General features: G+C 42.5%; 2 protein-coding genes, 1 long non-coding RNA gene and 1 pseudogene across 3 annotated transcripts in view; 1 reads left to right on the top strand and 3 right to left on the bottom strand.

Annotated features, from left to right (window-relative positions):
- Window positions 1-1,310, bottom strand: part of LOC126630659 (uncharacterized) — a 37,770-nt gene extending 36,460 nt beyond the window's left edge. The window contains exon 1 of the long non-coding RNA XR_007626061.1: window positions 415-1,310. This is a non-coding gene — a long non-coding RNA (uncharacterized LOC126630659). The remainder of the gene's footprint in view (window positions 1-414) is intronic.
- Window positions 1,311-1,858: 548 nt separating this feature from the next.
- Window positions 1,859-3,293, top strand: LOC126630654 (uncharacterized). The gene has a single exon (XM_050300812.1). The coding sequence runs from the start codon at window positions 2,313-2,315 to the stop codon at window positions 2,985-2,987; it is 675 nt and encodes a 224-aa protein (XP_050156769.1). The 5' UTR covers window positions 1,859-2,312; the 3' UTR covers window positions 2,988-3,293.
- Window positions 3,294-8,374: 5,081 nt separating this feature from the next.
- Window positions 8,375-11,468, bottom strand: LOC126629603 (cell number regulator 6-like; annotated as a pseudogene).
- Window positions 11,469-13,018: 1,550 nt separating this feature from the next.
- On the bottom strand, window positions 13,019-15,410 carry LOC126629604 (cell number regulator 6-like). The gene is made up of 4 exons (XM_050299681.1): window positions 15,064-15,410; window positions 14,389-14,503; window positions 13,547-13,812; window positions 13,019-13,452 (listed from the first exon to the last, which is right to left on the bottom strand). Exons 1-4 carry the CDS (start codon window positions 15,169-15,171, stop codon window positions 13,222-13,224), a joined length of 720 nt encoding a protein of 239 aa, XP_050155638.1. The 5' UTR covers window positions 15,172-15,410; the 3' UTR covers window positions 13,019-13,221.
- Window positions 15,411-20,731: the final 5,321 nt, after the last annotated feature.

Raw genomic sequence — 20,731 nt, forward strand, 5'->3', positions numbered from 1 at the left:
GAGCATTTTTGCAGGTCTGCCTGTCCGTTGGGATGGAGGTCGACATATATAGGAGTCTCCCTAACAACAAGTAGTAATGCTATTCCTTTACCCTGCTTGGTCATAGCACGGTAGTGGGAGCTGCCAGTTTTACATGTTTTAACTCTGTCAGAGCACTTTGAAAAAGTGGTCTGTGGTATCTGGCTCTCGAGATTCGGAGAACGATGCCTCTTCGATTTTTGAGAAAGCAATCATGCTGGGGGTCTGACTCTCGAGATTCGGAGAGCAGTCTCTTCGATTTTTGAGGAAGTAATCATGTTGGGAGTCTGGCTCTCGAGATTCGGAAGGCGGTGCCTCTTCGATTTTGGAGCAAGCAATCTTGTTGGGAGTGTTGTCTCGAATGTGAGTAAAGGTTGGACATGTTTGCTAGTCTACCTTGCCACGAAGCACAAAGGTTGACACTCAGGGACTTTCCAATTATCCAGCAATGGTACTGTTCCTTTACCCTCTCTTCGATTTTGAGAAAGTAGTCATGTTGGGAGTCTGGCTCTCGAGATTCGGAGGACGGTGCATCTTCGATTTTGGAGCAAGCAATCTTGTTGGGACTGTTTTCTCGAATGTGAGTAAAGGTTGGGCATGTTTGCTAGTCTACCTTGCCACGAAGCACAGAGGTTGACACACAGGGACTTTCCAATTATCCAGCAGTGGTACTGTTCCTTTACCCTTGTGGGTAATAATATGGTAGCTAGACCTTCAAAATTTATGTGTCTAAACTTTGTTAGTGCTGTTTCTTTGCTATTCTTTTACCTTTCTTGGTCAGAGCGATGTAGTGGGAGCTGCAAGCTTCACGTGCTCAACTTTGGCAGAGAACTTTGGCAAAGTGATCTGTGGTACCCATGAGTTATTGTTGCGTGTGGGAAGTGGGTGATTGAACAGTAAGATTCATGTGCTTTCTACTTCACCAGAAGTCTTCGACAGAATGCCCATAATTTCTGCAAAGCTGAGTGTGCGTGTGACAGGTGCTGACAAGGCTAGAAAAGTAGATGCCTCTTCGATTTCTGAGATCGGCCCTCGTGGTATCTGAGCAGCCCAGCTTTTGAGAAAGCGAGCGCCTCTTCGATTGATTCGGAGAACGGTGCCTCACCGATTTTTGAGAAAGCAATCATGCTGGGGGTCTGGCTCTCGAGATTCGGGGAGCAGTGTCTCTTCGATTTTTGAGAAAGTAATCATGTTGGGAAAGTGGCTCTCGAGATTCGGAGGGCGGTGCCTCTTCGATTTTGGAGCAAGCAATCTTGTTGGGAGTGTTTTCTCGAATGTGAGTAAAGGTTGGGCATGTTTGCTAGTCTACCTTGCCACGAAGCACAGAGGTTGACACACAGGGACTTTCCAATTATCCAGCAATGGTACTGTTCCTTTACCCTCTCTTCGATTTTTAAGAAAGTAGTCATGTTGGGAGTCTGGCTCTTTAGATTCGGAGGACGGTGCCTCTTCGATTTTGGAGCAAGCAATCTTATTGGGAGTGTTTTCTCGAATGTGAGTAAAGGTTGGGCATGTTTGCTAGTCTACCTTGCCACGAAGCACAGAGGTTGACATACATGGACTTTCCAATTATCCAGCAGTATTACTGTTCCTTTACCCTTGTGGGTAATAATATGGTAGCTAGACCTTCAAAATTTATGGGTCTAAACTTTGTTAGTGCTGTTTCTTTGCTATTCTTTTACCCTTCTTGGTCAGAGCGATGTAGTGGGAGCTGCAAGCTTCACGTGCTCAACTTTGGCAGAGAACTTTGGCAAAGTTATCTGTGGTACCCATGAGCTATTGTTGCGTGTGGGAAGTGGGTGATTGAACAGTAAGATTCATGTGTTTTCTACTTCCCCAGAAGTCTTTGACAGAATGCCCATAATTTCCGCAAAGCTGAGTGTGCGTGTGACAGGTGCTGACAAGGCTGGAAAAGTAGGTGCCTCTTCGATTTCTGAGATCGGCCCTCGTGGTCTCTAGGGCGCCCAGCTTTTGAGAAAGCGAGCGCCTCTTCGATTTCTGAGATCGGCCTTCGTGGTCTTTGAGCAGCCCAACTTTTGAGAAAGCAAACGGCTCTTCGATTTCTGAGATCAACCCTCGTGATCTCTAAGCAGCCCAACTTTTGAGAAAGCAAACGCCTCTTCGATTTCTGAGCAGGCGCCTCTTTGATTTCTGAAGCTCCGTCGAGTGCAGATTTTTATAGAGGCTGGCATTAAGTTCCAAAGCACACTTGAATCTCCACCAGTAGAAGCTTCATTCTTGCACTTCTAAGATCTTGATTTGTCCGACCTCTTCTCTCTTCAACACCTTTGAAAATGTCTGGCCCCTCCGACCGTCGTTTTGACTTGAACCTTGTTGAAGAGGCAGCCCCGCCTTCTCCAGACAACATATGGCGCCCATCCTTCGTCTCCTCAACTGGTCCTCTTACCGTTGGGGATTCCGTGATGAAGAATGATATGACCGCTGCGGTGGTGGCCAGGAACCTTCTCACTCCCAAAGATAACAGACTACTTTCCAAACGGTCTGATGAGTTAGCTGTTAAGGATTCGCTGGCTCTCAGTGTTCAGTGTGCAGGTTCTGTGTCTAATATGGCCCAACGCCTATTTGCTCGAACCCGCCAAGTTGAATCATTGGCGGCTGAAGTGATGAGTCTCAAACAGGAGATTAGAGGGCTCAAGCATGAGAATAAACAATTGCACCGGCTCGCACATGACTATGCTACAAACATGAAGAGGAAGCTTGACCAGATGAAGGAAACTGATGGTCAGGTTTTACTTGATCATCAGAGATTTGTGGGTTTGTTCCAAAGGCATTTATTGCCTTCGTCTTCTGGGGCTGTACCGCGTAATGAAGCTCCAAATGATCAACCTCTGATGCCTCCTCCTTCTAGGGTTCTGTCCAGTACTGAGGCTCCAAATGATCCCCCTCCGGTGCCTTCTCTTTCTGGGGCTCTACCGACTGCTGAGACTTCTCCTAAGCAACCTTTGTGAAGGCTCCCTCTTGTGTGTTTATTTTGACTCATGTATATGTACATATTTGTAGCTTATCGGGGATATCAATAAATAAGCTTTCCTTCATTTCAACGTATTGTGTTAAATACACCAAAGCCTTCTTCGCTAAGTTCTTTAAATTTTCTTTTGTTGAAGCTTGTATGTTGAAGCTTTCTGAGTGGAGCATGTAGGTTGGGGTAGTGTTCCCTTAAGTTCCCGAGTGAGGAAAACTTCTTGGTTGGAGACTTGGAAAATCCAAGTCACTGAGTGGGATCGGCTATATGAATCTTAGAACGCCATTGTGCTCGATCCTGTGTCATGTCCTTCGTTAGATCCAAGTACTCTAAGTCTTTTCTTAGAGTCTCTTCCAAAGTTTTCCTAGGTCTTCCTCTACCCCTTCGGCCCTGAACCTCTGTCCCATAGTCGCATCTTCTAATCGGAGCGTCAGTAGGCCTTCTTTGCACATGTCCAAACCACCGTAACCGATTTTCTCTCATCTTTCCTTCAATTTCGGCTACTCCTACTTTACCCCGGATATCCTCATTCCTAATCTTATCCTTTCTCGTGTGCCCACACATCCAACGAAGCATCCTCATCTCCGCTACACCCATTTTGTGTACGTGTTGATGTTTCACCGCCCAACATTCTGTGCCATACATCATCGCCGGCCTTATTGCCGTCCTATAAAATTTTCCCTTGAGCTTCAATGGCATACGGCGGTCACACAACACGCCGGATGCACTCTTCCACTTCATCCATCCAGCTTGTATTCTATGGTTGAGATCTCCATCTAATTCTCCGTTCTTTTGCAAGATAGATCCTAGGTAACGAAAACGGTCGCTCTTTGGTATTTCTTGATCTCCGATCCTCACCCCTAATAACGCTGTAAATCTAACTCAAGATCTTAAAATTTGAGGCAGCAAATAATCTTCAAGAACTCCAAACAACCAGCAAACGACGCATGTCTCTTTGTTTCAGCGCTACATATTACTTCCCTCCTCATGTCCTGCTCCAGATCATCTTCTTTGTACATAAAATCCCCCACGTAGTCTTCACCATAAAGGACATCTTCCGCCCCAGTCTCCGCCGCCGCGTCACCGGATTCTGTAGAAGCAGCAGGGGTAGTCAATGGCAACGTAGAAAGTTCAGAACAAGGTGGTGGGTTCTCCGCCACGTGCTTTTGCTCGGCGTACCCACCGCCACGGTGAGAAAATTCTCTGGCTATCGAAGAAACGAGAAAACATAGGTTCCTGTGGGGATTTAATATACTAAAGAGTCCAGATATATAGTTTTTTTTTCTTTTCCTAATCCTGTTAGAACTTGGCTACTAAAATGAAATTAGTCTTTTATGTTTATACTTTGTTGTTTGGCAATTGCCAGCTAAAAGAGAGATTAATCTAACGCGGCAAATTAAACACACTTATAATTAGAATTAATTAATACGTGATTATCCACTTTGTTATGAATCATATGCCATGTTCTTTTTCAGTAGAGATTTTGATACCAAATTACCATTAGAGATAAAAATCCAAAAAATATGACCTAATTATTATGTGGAAGATGGAGAAACACGTGGAACGTTGCCAATTTAATTAGGGTAGTGCTATCCATACACCTTCACATGCCTGATCTTGATATCCTCCAAACACTAGGGTAGGCACGTGCTGGCCAACACCCGAAGGTGACAAAACCATACTAACATGCATGAGAACAATGAATAAAAATAAAACTTATAGACATTTAAATATAATTAAAAATGCAAATGAGGAACGTGTTCAAAGTATACAACTAAACCAAGACACTATAAAGGAAATAATATAAAATTGAATGAGTAAATGGATGAGTCCTACACCGAGAGGACTCGAATATGCCGATGCGGGAGTACCTTGACACCGGAATTGTACGCCTCGATTCTAAGTCATGAGGGGACGCAAAACAAAACATGAGTGGACCAAGTTGATATACAAGTAGTACTAAAACAGTTAATCACAAAGTACTAACCCCCAAAGTTTATGAAAACTCAATAGCGTAGTAAGTAATAGGTTTTCCGAAAACCCTAGCATGCCATAAAACCTTTCATAAAACATATATTATATAGAGTGTGCTAAATAGTGGTATCAATATCGCCCAAAGGCAGTATCATTCGCCCGTAGGCAGGACATTCGCACGTAGGCAGATCATTCGCCCGTAGGCAGAACATTCGCCCGTAGGTAGGATCTTCCGCCCGTAAGCACTACATCTCATGGCCGAAGCCAATATAAATATCTTCCAACCGAAGCCATCTACCAACGCTCGGTCTTAGCCATAAATAAGTATCTTCCGGCCAAAGCCATCTACAAACGCCCGGCCGTAGCCAGTATAAGTATCATTCGCCCATAGGCTCCTACAACACCCACCCGAAGGCAATATAAATATCATTCGCCCGTAGGGTCCTACAACACCCACCCGAAGGCAATATATAATATCTTTGTCCGTAGGCAGAACAATGACCACTAGATAAGCACCAAAATCATTGAATATAATATTTCCAATATATATATATATATATATATATATATATCTCAACAGAGCTCAATAGCTCAAATACCATATAATAAAACATCTTCATAGTATATAGTCATCAATCATATATACTACAAAGAATGTAAAATCGATAAAGCATGGAATTCCAAAATATTCTCAGTAAAGCATGATATCTCATAAAATGTAAATCTAATTTACTCAAAAAACATAACCATTAAATCATGTATTTCATGTATGCATTTCTAGTAGTAAAATATGCATTTTAGAAGGGGTCCACTCATAGATACTTCACCGTCGAAGAGCCATGCAAACTAGTGAAGACTGAAATGCCCCAAACAATTGCACCTAAGCACATAAAGGGTCCAATTAATAAAACTCTACTCAAACAATTGAATTTAGGAAAACGGACATTGGAAACGGATTCAGGACATCGAAAAACATAAAGGGGGACCTCGGGTACCCCCACGCGCCGTCGCAAGGTGGCGGCCCCGACGGCCATGCTCCAAGATGGGTCGTTGGAAACTTGGCCGAAAAAGTCGTTGGCGCTGTCGTGGACGGCAGAGCACAGTACCTCCGGTGGAGGCGCATGTGCTCCACGCGCTGGCCAGGACAGACGCTCACGCGCGCCCACGCGAGGCTAAGGGTCTGGGATCCAACTGGGTTTGGGCCGGATCCGGGTCGGGTCTAGTTATGGGTTCTGGGTTCTCTGGGTTAGGCCTCACGATTGGGCTGGATTCAAAGGGTTTGGGCCTAGGTTGGACCGAGGCAACTGGGCTTGGCCGAGGGTTTCCATGGCCCAAGGGCCTGGGTTTGGGTTCATAGCTTAAAGGGTTGGGCTTCGGGTTATAAAGTTTAGGGTTTGGGCCGAAGTCCATGGCCCAAAAACCTGGGCCAGTTTAGTTAGGTCTGAGTTTGACCCATTTTCAGGTCGGGTTGGCCAAACTCGACGGAGAATGAAGCTGGAGCTTCCCGAGCTCCATTCAACTCCGATTCTCCACCCTAGGACTCGATCCACCCACCAAAATTAAGTTTAAAGAACGTAGATTAGGATTTTAGTTTTTGTTTCCCAAGTAGTGGCAGGGGTTGGCTGAAAATCGACTCGAAGCCGTTGGGACTTGCCGGGTTCTCCAAGCTCTTGCACCGGTTTCCATGGTGCTACCCTCTTGGTCTTGGGTTCAAGGGTTGGTGTCTGGGTCTTGGGTTCGAAGGTTGGCGTGTGTGGGTCGTCGGAAAGGGGAGAGCACAAAGAGAAAGAGCTCGGGGGAGAAAGGTCCGAGAGTGAGAGAGGGTTAGGAGTTTCAGAGAGAGGGAGAGAAAGTGGGGAGAGAATGAGAGGTGAAGAGAGATTGGGGCTGGGGGAACAAACCCAAAAGCAGTGGGCCCCCTTAGGCGCACATAATAAGACCCAAAAGCAACAAATTAAAATATCTAGCCCAAACAAGGTGAACTTACCAAAATATCCTTTCGTTCTGTAAATTCATAGACGGGTTGTTACACACCTATTTTTACTTTTCATACACCTCAAATTTCGGCCATCGGATCAATGAATTTAAGAAGATCAATTGCAAAAAATTAACAAGAATGTGAAAAGGATAAAAATGGGTGTGAATAGCACTATCCTTTAATTTTTGCCGAAATAAAAGCAAGAATCAATAATAATTTATTTATTCAAAGAAATCAATCATATAATTTAAGGAAAATTGCCACTAGTACTACGGTCTAGTGGTATTTCTCTTCACTGATTAGTGAGAGGTCTTAGGTTCAACTCTCGCCAAAGGCGATTAGCCCATTGTGAGGCTAAGCCCACCCCCTCCTCTTAGTGTAGTAAATATCGATTGTTAAAAAAAAAAAAAAAAAAAAAGGAAAATTAGCAATGCCTCGTAAATTTAGTGCCTCCTGATTTGCCTTATCTATGTTCAATTGGGTTGTGACCCTCTTAATTTTAAAAAACGTATCAATTTGCTTTCATCGTCAATTTTCCCATCAAATCAGGGGTTAATGTTAGTTCATTCAAGATGTTATTGCTGATCTCTTCTTCGAGCTTGTTCTGCTCAAGACAAACTTACGTACAATGAGAACAACTACGGTGATATCTCAAAGTAATCATGCACAAATGCGTGTTTTAAGTGCAATGCATGATTGATTTGACATACAATTGCGTAATGTCCTTCGCATGACCCTCACATCATTTGAAAAAAAAAATTAAATAGAAAGGAAATAAAAGGGAAAGCCTTCCATCGCCTGCATATCGAAGCCACAAACTTTTTAAATTAACGTCTCCAAGCCAATCCTCACTACAAGTCTGCAATGGAAAAAAATAGGGCGCGTTTACTAATCCGTAATCAAATTGAGAAGAATTGAATTGAGGAGGAATTGAATTGAGAAAGAATTGAAATGAGGTGGAATCAGAATTAGATTCCTGTTGAAGTTGTTTACTAAAACTGTCTGGAATTGGAGTAGAAATGATGTTGAGTCCATCTAAGTTGTTTACTAATTCACTTCAATCGGAATGAAAACTAGATTGATTACTATATTACCCTTACATGAATAAATTATTTTCATACTAATTAATTAAATTAAATTCTTAATTAAATTTATATAATAAAATTCATTTATATAAAAATATATATATAGGTTTTATTTATTTATTAAAAGATGGCAAGAATAATATTGAGTCCATAAAAGTTGTTTACTAATTCACTTCAATCGGAATGAAAACTAGGTTGATTATTAAATTGCCCTTACATAAATAAATTATTCATACTAATTAATTAAATTAAATTCTTAATTAAACTTATATAATAAAATTCATCTATATAAAAATATATAAATAGGTTTTATTTATTTATTAAAAGATGACATAATGAATGTCAAATGAAGGGTAATATTGAGATAATAAAAAACAAGTGAGTGCATCATTGGTAGAAAAAATCCATTCCGGATCCCTCAAGTCTCAAGGAATTGAAATACCTCCCTCATGTAAGGAGTCTAATTCCTCCAAAATTAGGAGTTGGATTCCTTAATGCGGGTGGACCCCACATGTATTTTAATTTCCCAAGATTACTTAAACAAAGGTGTATCCCGCAATCGGAATCCAATTCCGTAAATTGATTCCGATTACGGGTACATGCTATATATATAGACTGAGGTTTATATAGATCAATATTAAGCAATTGTATAGGCGACGTCCCGTGTATGCGGCGATAGCTCACACATAAAATCCTAGTGAAATGATGCTTTGGTTAAATCCTACAACGCCTGCATCTGGAGATCGGTGTGGCCACTATTGTTGGTAGAGGATGGTGAAGCAGAGTCCTGGTTGTCGTCAGCAGACTTCGTCTCTTGAACTTGAGGTGGGTTGACGACGGTCATTGGCATCACAGCATTGTCCGAGAGGCGTCCCTTCATCTCCCTGTGCTCTTAGCACAAGGCGCACCAGTGCAAGCAGCAGTGTGTCAAGCATGGGTTACACGGTGAGTTCTGCAGTCAACAACGCAATTCAGCATTCAGCAGCTTCAGCAGCATACAGATAACAAAAAATTACCTGTAGATGATACTTCTTCTGCAAGGCTTGCCGGACAAGACCTGTAAATACCACACGCATCCACCAAGAACATAACAGACCCTCGCAAATAGAAAGTGAAATCCATGGGTCAATGCCATGGAAGATTGCAGTTAATGCTGCCAGAGCCATACCACCTTCAATACAAACACAAGCAGCATGACAAATGCATGGTCTGTGCCAAGGGGTCTCATCGCTTACGCTTTGGCTCATAACATTGCGCCCAAACAGAACACATGGACAAAATAACCCTGTCAAGCCTGAGGAGGTAACAAAAGGCACGGGCACGGTGTTATCAGTAGACTGTGTTTTTATATTGCAGAAAACGAATCACTGGAACTAGAGTCTAGATACACCGTAGCAAGGGCAAAGACGTTCATGCTTATCAATCACAAGACTATGGTCAATCAATTGGATGGGCAGAAACATCTTACTTGATAAAATCAGAGGCAGCATTCAATGAAGAGAGCAATGCTAGAGTTAAATTTCAAATTTTAAAAAGCAAGCATGAAAGCTTGTTCTGAGCATTCCATATTCCAGTGAAAAACTCCGAGAGACGCAAAATCACCCAGAAAAATCGAAAGGAAGAAGGTATCTTATCAAATATAGACATAAGCCTCATAGAATTAACACATGCATTGCTAGAGTTGCATATTTGTGAGAAAAACCCTAAAGTGAGGGCCTTGGGCTTTGTTTATGAGGCAAGTTCAGCGGGACTCCAAATCCCCAGAAAAAAAAAAGTATCTAACTTAATGGAAACCAAAGGTAGTTCCCATAAACTCAATACCGTATCGCTGTATGAGAATCAAAAAGATATTTCCCATATCAACTTACAACTTTCTCTATCTTCAGCACAGCCAAAAATTCCGGTTGTCCAAGGCTCATCTCTAGGGGGCAGATAGCTCTCGGGTAAAGGCTGTCCGCATTGGTGACACCTGTGAACATTCGACTGGCCCATAACACACAAGATCAGTTGCCAAATCACATTCTCATCCGATCCGACGACTTAAAATTACAATCCTCCAACGGAAACAACGTCACATGTAAAATTCACAAATTCATCACCATCTACCCCAATAAACCTACACTACAAATGTAATTTATCAACCACATCCAAGTTGTAGCCAAAACCATGTACTCATTTTTGTTCGAAAGCTACGAAAATCTTAGATCTGAACAATGCTTTGTTGTACCAAAAACGGTTTAATCATGACTTCAAAAATCTGATTGCCTTTTATCCCAGAAATGGCATTATACAAAAAAAAAATGAAAAACTAATGAAAAATGACTTGAAAACTGAGTTTTAATAATAAAGACAAAATAAAGGGTAAAGTGAATAGTACCAGGATTGATTTTTTAGTGTAAAAATGTGATTTTTCGTTAAAGTGAACAGTACCAAGTGCTTTTTGCTAAAGTTTCAAAAAAAAAATCCCTGAAAATTCCACACCATAAAAAAAAAATACAAGTCAACTAATTTCCTCAATCCCCAAAGACCTTCTAATCAGAAATATATAAAAAAAAGGTAAAATTAAACAATCCAAACCAAATCCCACCAACACAAGTTTGAACCGAAATGCAATTCATACAAAATCATACAGGAAAACAAATGGGATATTAGCTGCGGAGCTTTCAGAGCAAACCCATGTCAAATTAATAGATATTTCAGCGAATCCGACTAGAGAGAGGGAGAGAGAGAAACCTGGGGAACTTCGATGGGCTGATTGAGCTCGCCGGGCTTAATGTCCTCGGCCGGCGCTTGATCCTTCGTCAGCTTCACATACCGCGGGTGCGCAGTTCCGTCCGCCATCCGATCTGGTCTAGTCTCTCCGGCACCGCTTTCTCTCTGTTTGGTTGGGGGGAAAACCCGGACTGGCCGAGAGTAGACTTACGCGGGTCAACTTTTTTTTCTTGTAACGCTTATTTAGGCCCTTCCGATGTAAGACTTTCGTAGCTTTCGAACGCTTATACAGGTCCTGCCGAGAGTAGACTCTCGCTCACTCCGCTTCGGCCTTCAGATTTCTTTGGATTTGCCGACCCGGAAATTTGAGAAAATAATTAAAAAAAATTAAAATTTGGACTTTTACAGAATATGCCTATATTTAACTTACTAAGGAAAGGGGGCCGGCGGCAAGGAGCGAGGCTGTACATAAAATCACCCACGTAGTCTTCACCATAAAGGACATCTTCCGCCCCAGTCTTCGCCGCCGCGTCGCCGGATTCTGTAGAAGCAGCAGGGGTAGTCGATGGCAACGTAGAAAGTTCAGAACAAGGTGGTGGGTTCTCCGTCGCGTGCTTTTGCTCGGCGTACCCACCACCACCGTGAGAAAATTCTCTGGCCATCGAAGAAACGAAACACAAGGGTCCCTGTGGGGATTTAATTTACTAAGGACTCGTTTGGCACATCGTATAAGGCACCGGATAGTACGATGTTTGGTGTCCGTTTGTATTAAATAACCACCGGATAAAACAATCCGGTTCCACCAATTTAATACAGCCCATACCCGCTTAGTTATCCTCCCCTATCGGTTGGTATAATTAGTCGGGCGTCCACTTTTCTTCGACCCTCTCTTCTCCAGCGCACTGTGAACTCCTTATCAACCATAACCTAGGTACTGCCGCTCTTTCTCCCTCCCTCTATCCCAACCGCCAGCAGAGGCTCCGGTGACAGAGGAGCCCAAGAAGGAAGAACAGCCAGCCGAAACCCAGGACTCCACAAGAGATTTCATATCGATTTCTTCATTTTCTCCAATTTTTTGCTTCTGGGTTTTCAATTATGGTGAAATCTGCACAAACAAGGTTCAAAACAACCTCTTCTGAGAATTATTCTATCAATTTCTTTTCCTTTTTATTCATTTTCTAATACGCAAAGGTCTGTGGGTTGGCCTTCTCTCTCCTCAAATCTTCACGTTCATCTCTCTCTTCATCCAAAGCTTTCATCTTCATGTCAATGCCACATCCCACCATTAAAAAATTCAAAACTTAAAATCTTTTCCATTTTTTCAATTTCAACTCTCTCAAATCTCGTATTCGAATCCGCGGTTCACGGACTTCAATCTGGTCCCCGACCATTGGGGCTTCGATGTCCGGTCGTGGCTGGAGGCGTTCGCCGCCGAGTACTCGTTGCTGGAGGAGCTTCGGCTGAAGAGGATGACGGTGACTGATGAGAGTCTGGAGATGTTGGGTGTTTGTTTTGGTGGGTTCAAGGCTCAGCTACGATGGGTTCAGCACTGATGGAAATTGTTTTTCACAAAAATAATAACAGTACGATTTATCCAGTAAAATATCAAACACAGTATTAAATAGTCAGATTTTAGTCCGATATTACACCAAATGCCTGACTAATTTAGTTAGTACTATCCGATGACTATTTATCCTATCCGACTGAAATAGTTAGTATAGTCCCAGCTGCCAAACGAGGCCTAATTAGGGTAGTGCTATCCATACGCCAATTTTTATTTTTCACACATCTTTCAAATTTCGGCCTTCAAATCAATGATAAATTGCAAAAAATTAACAAGGGTGGTATGTTAAAGATAAAAATGGATGTGAATAGCACTATCCTTTAATTATTGCCGAAATAAAAGCAAGAATCAATAATTATTATTTATTCAAAGAAATCAATCATGTAATTAAGGAAAATTAGCGATTGGGTTGTGACCCTCTTAATTTTAAAACGTATTAATTTGCTTTCATCGTCAATTTCCCCATCAAATCGGGGGTTAATGTTAGTTCATTCAAGAGGTTATTGCTGATCTCTTCTTCGAGCTTGGTCCACTCAAGACAAACTTACGTACAATCAGAACAACTACGATGATATCTCAAAACATGCATGAACACGTTTTTTAAGTGCAATGCATGATTGATTTGAGATACAATTGTGTCCCCTGTTGCATAAAAGTCCTTCGAAGGACCATCACATCGTTTGAAAAAATTGAAAGAAAGGAAATAAAAGGGAAAGCCTTTCATCGCTTGCATATTGAAGCCATAAACTTTAAAAATTAACGATCTCTCCAATGGAAAAGAATTAAGACTATATATAGACTGAGGTTTATATAGATTAATATTAAGCAACTGTATAGACGACTTCCCGTGTATGCGGCGGCAGCTCACACACATAAAACCCTAGTGAAATGATGCTTTGCGTAAATCTTACAATGCCTGCATCTCCATATCTGTGTGGCCATTGTTGTTGGTAGAGGATGGTGAAGCGGAGTCCTGGTTGTCGTCAGCAGACTTCATCTGTTGAACTTGGGGTGGGTTGACGACGGTCATTGGCATCACAGCATTGTCCGAGAGGCGTCCCTTCATCTCCCTGTGCTCTTGGCACAAGGCGCACCAGTGCAAGCAGCAGTGTGTCAAGCATGGGTCACACGGCGAGTTCTGCAGTCAACAATGCAATTAAGCATTCTGCAGCTTCAGTTAAGAAAATATATTCAACATGACATAAATTTGAGGTGCGGATGACAAAAATTACCTGTAGATGATACTTCTTCTGCAAGGATTGCCGGACAAGACCTGTATATACCCCACACATCCACCAAGAAAATAACAGACCCTCGCAAATAAGAAATGAAGTCCTTGGGTCAATGCCATGGAAGATTGCAGTTAATGCTGCAAGAGCCATACCACCTTCAATACAAACGGCATGACAAATGCATGGTCTGTTCCAAGGGGTATCGTCTCTTAGGCTCTCAACATTGCGCCCAAACAGAACACATGGACAAAATAACCCTGTCAAGCCTGAAGAGGTAACAAAAGGCATGGGCATGGTGTTATCAGTAGACCATGTTTTTATATTGCAGAAAACGAATTACTGGAACTAGAGTCTAGATACACAGTAGCAATGGCAAAGACGTTCATGCTTATCAATCACAAGGCTATGGTCAATCAATTGAATAGGCAGAAACATCCTACTTCATAAAATCAGAGGCGGCATTCATGGAAGAGAGCAATGCTAGAGTTAAATTTCAAAATTTTAAGAAGCAAGCATGAAAGCTTGTTCTGAGCATTCCATATTCCAGTGAAAAACTCCAAGAGACGCAAAATCCCCCAGAAAAATCGAAAGGAAGAAGGTATCTTATCGAATATAGACATAAACCTCATAGAATTAACACATGCTTTGCTAGAGTTGCATATTTGTGAGAAAAACCCTAAAATGAGGGCTTTGGGCTTTGCTTATGAGGCAAGCTCAGCGGGACGCCAAATCCCCCGAAAAAGAAAAAGTATCTAACTTAATGGAAACCAAAGGTAGTTCCCATAAACTCAATACCATATCGCTGTACGAGAATGGAAAAGATATTTCCCATATCAACTTACAACTTTCTCTATCTTCAGCACAGCCAAAAATTCCGGTTGTCCAAGGCTCATCTCCAGGGGGCTGATAGCTATCGGGTAAAGGCTGTCCGCATTCGTGACACCTGTGAACATTCAACTGGCCCATAACACACAAGATCAGTTGCCAAATCACATCCTCATCCGATCCAACGACTTAAAATTACAATCCTCCAACGGAAACAACGCCACATGTAAAATTCACAAATTCATCACCATCTACCCCATAAACCTACTCTACAAATGTAATTTATCAACCACATTCAAGTTGTAGCCAAAACCATGTACTCCTTTTTGTTCGAAAGCTACAAAAATCTTAGATCTTTGATGTACCAAAGAGGGTTTAATCATGACTTCAAAAATCTGATTGCCTCTTATCGCAGAAATGGCATTATACAAAAAAAAAAAATCCCTGAAAATTCCACACCATAAGCAAAAAATTACAAATCAACTAATTTCCTCAATCCCTCAAAGACCTTCTAATCAGAAATACATAAAAAAAATGGTAAAATTCAACTATACAAACCAAATCCCACCAACACAAGTTTGAACCGAAATGCAATTCAAATGGGATATTAGCTGCGGAGTTTTCAGAGCAAACCCATGTCAAATTAATAGATATTTCAACGAATCCGACTAGAGAGAGGGAGAGAGAGAAACCTGGGGAACTTCGATGGGCTGATTGAGCTCGCCGGGCTTAATGTCCTCGGCCGGCGCTTGATCCTTCGTCAGCTTCACATACCGCGAGTGCGCAGTTCCGTCCGCCATCCGATCTGGTCTGGTCTCACCGGCACCGCTTTCTCTCTGTTTGGTCGGGGGGAAAACCCGGACTGGCCGAGGGTAGACTTACGCGGGTCAAATTTTTTTCTTGTAACGCTTATTTAGGCCCTTCCGATGTAAGAACTCGTCCCTGCCGAGTCTCCCTTTAGTCGTCTCTCGCTCACTTCCGCTTCGGCCTTCAGATTTGTTTGGATTGTTGCCGACCCGGAGATTTGAGAAACTAATTAAAATTTGGACTTCTACATAATGTATCACCTTTTAAATTTGACTTATTATATTAACATCCCACAAATTATTGAAATAAATCTCACGTACTTAATACATTTCACATTTATTTTTTCACTTAAAAATTATCTTAATACACCTCACATATTTTCCCATAATACTCCACACCCCACATTCTCAATATACCCCTTATATTCTATACATGCACCCCACATTTTATATACACCCCACATTTCTCAAATCTTATAACATTCATTTTTAATTTTCAAAAACTGAATCTAACTATTTAAACGTTTAGTTTGCCGAAAGATTTCAAATCAGCTGAAAGTGGCAAGGCCTAGAGTCGTGGGAGGGGTTTCATTTTGTATCCGCATTGGGCACTCAAAGTACATGTGTTGACCTTCCACTCCGCAGTATCTACATGACATGTTAAAAGCATGCAACCTGTCATGGCCGCAAAACAAACAAACCAATCGAAAGCCCCCACCAACAATAGTTACGTTTCTCGGGACAAACCTCATGTATGGGCAAAGTCCACGAGGATGGCGACCCTTATAGCATAATGGACAAACATTATAATCATGGCTGTGGATGCAAATTTCTTCCTCCTTGATCTTGGACAATTTTGCACCTACAAAACAATTAACACCTTAGGTTAAGGCCAAGAGCCTCACGCGCCCACGATGAATGGGGGGGCTTTGGCGGAAGAACCTCCGATGCCAAAGTTAGAATTTAGAGAGAAAGGGTGTTTAGAGAATTTTGGGATTTTTGCCAAAGTGTTGGAATTGGCTTTTTTGGTGAGAATGAGAGTATATTTATAGGGATAGGAGGTGGCTAGGGTTTTTGTGTTTGATTTAGGTTTAATTAGCCAATTTATTTGGCTATTAAACATAAAATGAATGTTTTGGTGGTTTTTGGAATTAATTGGCTAGTTAATTAGGGTAATTAAAAAGGGAAAATAGTGGAAAAGGTGGAGAATAAGATGGTTTACTTGTCTTGATGGGATTGGCCGGATATTTTAGTAGTTTTAGGTTTGGATGGGTGTTTCAATTGATAATTAAGGGATTGATTAGGTAATTAATCCCTTAATTAGTCAATTATTATGATTTTAGGAAATATGAAAGAAATAAGTATATTATTTAGCTAATTGATTAGCTAAATAATGAAATGGGAAATATATGAATAAATTAGGTTTTAAGTTGATACCTATTTTGGGCACTTTTGACTTGGTTGAGGGATAATTGCATGCTGCTTGCGCGTAGGAATCCCGGTATACCTCAAGGGTAGTTTTGTCTTTTTTTGTCAAAAATCCACGTGTCGCCTTGTGATTATTTTTGGCTCCACAAATGCCCCCACACCTGTTGGGCTGCTTGTAGGAAAAGGCAACAGGTGTAGAGATTTTCTTGCTTTAAGAAACTTAAGACTGCTTCCTATTTTGATGTTGATTCTCTCTTTAAATGGAAATTAGATCCTTCTAGGAAAGGGAAATAAATTTCTCTCAAAGCCTATTTAAGTCCACCTTAAGTGAGTTATTAAATCAACTTTGGAGAGCGATTTATTCTACCCAACAAGAGAGAGAAAGTTAGAGGATATTTGTTCCCCCTTCTCTAGCAATCTTCTACATCTTGCCCGTGCAAATGACCGTCTTTCGTTGATTTCTTCGTCTTCTCCGTGCCGCACTGAGGTAAGAAAAAATTAATTTTCCTTGTCTTCTTTTTGGATGGTGCTACCTCGGGGCAGCCGTCGAGGTGATGCGGCACGTCGGCTGGCATGGGCCAGGAGTCGGCTCGGCATGGGCCGATGAGGTATTGTGGCAGGGACCACTGCTTTAAGCTGCTCGACTTGGCTAGAACCAAGGGCAGCTTGTATGGCTGGGGCCACGGGCACTGTGGCGTAGTGCTAGGCGAGTCACATGGCTCATGTCTTTTTGAGCTTTTGGACATGACGCGAGCTAGGTAGGTGATTGAGAGAAATGAAGAGGTTGCGAACCTCATGAGCTGCTGAAATGTTGGGTTGAACTTCCCTGCTGGGTACCACGAATAACGTTGGTTACTTTAACTCTCTTCGTCAGGAGAAACGTGGGCTGCTCCCAAAATAAGAGGTGAATAGGATCAAGGCGGATGCATTAGCTCGTCCAATCACCGTTGTGGATCCTGCTGCAAGTGAAGGTGGAAAAATGGATATTCCCTGCCTGCTCAAGAGATGCTGGCTGAGAAAAAACCAAAGACTTATTTCGCTACTTATGCAAATGATGAAAAGTTGATTGCTGTTTATAATCAAGTGATCCACTTCAAGAGAATCGTCGATAGGCTTGAGCCCCAAGTGTTGGAACTTCAAGGTGTACTGAAGATCAACGAAAGTTTGAAGAAAGAAGTGGATGAGCTGCAGTGCGTCCATGTTGGTATTGGTGAAGTAGTTGGAGAAGTTGGTGCCTAGGCTGGAGCAATCGGGGGTGATGCCGCTGCTAAGAGCTTCGCGGCTGCTGAAGGTGTGGCGACCGAATAGTCGTGGGATGTCCAGGCTGCTAAAGTGTAGTCATCTAGGTAGCCTTTAAGATTTTCTTTGTTTTTTCCTTGTAGCTTTTGTTTTGCTTGAACTCTTTCAGCCTTTGCTAGTTGTTTATAAACATGTTTTCCTTAGCTTTTCTTCATTTTTGCTTCTTTTGTTCATGCCCTAACCTTTAGACTTGATAGACCAGTGGCAAGCATGCTACTTTTTTATAAGCAGACAAGCTCGCGTAGCCTATGCAGCCGTAGGTGTTGGTATAGAACTTTTGCAAAGTTGTTAGCCATTGGGTTGGCAGCCGGATGCCTTACTTACAGAAGCAGACAAGTCCGCGTAACCACTAGGCTGTTAACCTTGAGTTTCTCCAATTTCGTAGGTTGCGTAGCAAGTATCACAACATTTTAGGACTTGGTGTAGGTTGTTCCGCGCTTGGCAGAGGTGAAGCTTATCGACTACGTAGCATGTCGGCAGTGGATAAAACTTTGTATATGAGTGCTAGCTTGTTTAACCTTTCACAAGAATGTGCGGTTCTATAAGTCTAGTGCGACTTTACTGCTCGAAGGGCAAGCTGTAGGCAATCTTCCGGAATCCGTAGGCTACCTTAGTGCACTCGGTAGCAGCTTTAGGATTCCAGGGCAGCCGTCCATCGGATGTACTGCGTAATGTGCCCTCTCCGTCTCTAGGGCCCGGTTCTCCACGAATTAGGCCAAGAAACCCAAAATCCTTCAGTTCGCTAAGCCTTGAAAAAGACCATTGCTGCTACTTCTAGGAATCCCGACGCAAGCCATCGTGCATCTAGTTATACTAGGGCAGCCCAGCTCATCCACGTCTGGATATTCGGAGTGTAGAGTTTATCCTCCCGTTCTTGGAGAGCTGACCCATATGGGTGTCGGGAAATTGGTTTATCCTCTCGCGTTGGAGAGCAATTAGTTTACCCTCTCGCACTGGAGAACATGGTTGGTCCCTCGGGGGGCGCAATTCTTGCGGTAAGTCCCTAAGAAGGGCGCGATCTTCTTTTGAAGTGCAGGAGTGATCAGTTGTTCTAAGCATGCAGCCAAGCCAAGTCATGATTACTTCTGAATTCCTCATTGAAAAACAAGTTAAACGAAGGAGAACTTAGATGTAAGGAAAAAACTACATAACAACTGGATAATCCTCGGCTAGTGAGGTAGTGCCCGTCGAGCTGCTTGAGTCTTCGGGCTTTGATGTAGCGAGAGGTCACACATGGTACTTTCTTAGATTGTAGGCGTTCCGTTGTTTTTCGATCTTTTTGTCGTTTTATGGTGGCAAGGGTGTAATTGTTCTTGCCACCTACTCTGCTTAATCTTGTACGGACTTTCCTAGATGGGATCCATATTTTTGGAGCCTTTTCTGCTGGCAGTGATGAAGGTTTTTCATATGACCAGATCTCCAGGCTGGAATTACCAGATCTTGGCCATTTTGTTGTAGCTGGAGAGAAGTTGATGCTACCGGATCTAAGCTTGTGGCCATCTCCTTTCGGTTGCTCGTCTTTTGGTTGTGCGATATGCCCATAGACATCATTGGAGTTCGTCTGGCCATTTTCTTTTTTTATTGGTGAAGTAGTCGGTTGCCACGATCATCATGCCTTTGCCCCTAGTAGTCTGGCTGGTGATTAGCTATGACTCGGAATGAATTAAAAGCTTTTTCAGCACCAAGTCTTTTGTCATTCGAAGGCCTGCTAGTGGGGCTTCGTACTCTGCTTCGTTGTTAAATGTTTTGAAGCTTAGAGTGATCGCCTACTTGAGCATTGAAACGTCTGGGGTGGCAAGAACCACGGTTGCTCACGAGCATTTGTAGTTGGATGCGCCGTCGACATGCAAACGCCAGAAATCTCCATTGAGGAAGCAGATGTGGCTAAAGTGTGCTCGGCTGCCTTCGGGGCGTCGTTGGGCCGAGTTGCTGCGTTCATCAAAAAACTTGTATCTGGCAGGGTCTACGCCTTTATCGTCGCTGGTTTATATTCGACAGAATAGTGCGTCATGATGATGACTACTTGGTGTTTGAAGGTAAAACTTAAGCTTTTGGGTTACAACAATTATCGCCAAAGTTAGCTTTTGAATTTTTAATAGCATCGAGGAGAGCTTTTGAACTGTAGAATACAGGTAGTCGGGCCCCCAGCTCTTCTCGCATGATGGTAGAGCTTATTGCTACTTTAGATACCGTCAAACATGCGAATAAGTCCTCCGCTGCTTCTAGGAAGGTGATGTCGGGTACTTCTTCAAGTTCTTGAATGTGCATTGGCGAGCCTCATCCCAAAGTGCATGCTTCTCTGCCAAAGCAAAAGAGTCTGCCATAATTAGATCTTCTTTCATGATCAATTTTTCAAATAGCGGGTGGTCTGCTGGAAGTCCTTTTTGGAAGGCTGCTTTAGCTATCGAGTCGTTGTATCCGATTATTTTTGCCTTCTCTACTTTGAACCTCCTCACATAGTCGTGAAGCGACTCCTTTGGGTTCTTCTTGACGTCGAACAAATGGTCAGACTTATTTTTTATCGAGTGATAGGATGAATATTCTTTGGTGAAAACCAAAGAAAGTTTGTAGAAATTTCGGATGGATTGTGGCGGCAGGGTGTAGAACCAATCTTGCGTCTCGCCTTGTAGAGTGGTAGCGAATATCTTGCACATGAGATCATCGTTGTTTCGATAAAGGATCATTGTGCTTCGGTAACGCTTTAAGTGTCTCTCCGGGTCTTCATCCCTTTTGAAAGATGTGAAATATGACATGCTGAACTCGCGTGGAGGCTCTGTCTGCTCGATCTCGTTCGTGAAGGGTGACCTGCTTATATTGGTCATGTTTC

Source organism: Malus sylvestris, chromosome 7 (assembly GCF_916048215.2).
Source record: "Malus sylvestris chromosome 7, drMalSylv7.2, whole genome shotgun sequence".
Lineage (NCBI taxonomy): Eukaryota > Viridiplantae > Streptophyta > Magnoliopsida > Rosales > Rosaceae > Malus > Malus sylvestris.

Excerpts from the sequence above, each read along its gene's own strand:
- LOC126630654 (XM_050300812.1), top strand. The coding sequence starts at position 2,313 with ATGTCTGGCCCCTCCGACCGTCGTTTTGACTTGAACCTTGTTGAAGAG.
- LOC126629604 (XM_050299681.1), bottom strand. The coding sequence starts at position 15,171 with ATGGCGGACGGAACTGCGCACTCGCGGTATGTGAAGCTGACGAAGGAT. Across the intron at positions 14,504-15,063 it reads AGCCCATCGAAGTTCCCCAG|TTGAATGTTCACAGGTGTCA; the intron begins GTTTCTCTCTCT and ends GTTATGGGCCAG. Across the intron at positions 13,453-13,546 it reads AGAAGAAGTATCATCTACAG|AACTCGCCGTGTGACCCATG; the intron begins GTAATTTTTGTC and ends TGTTGACTGCAG.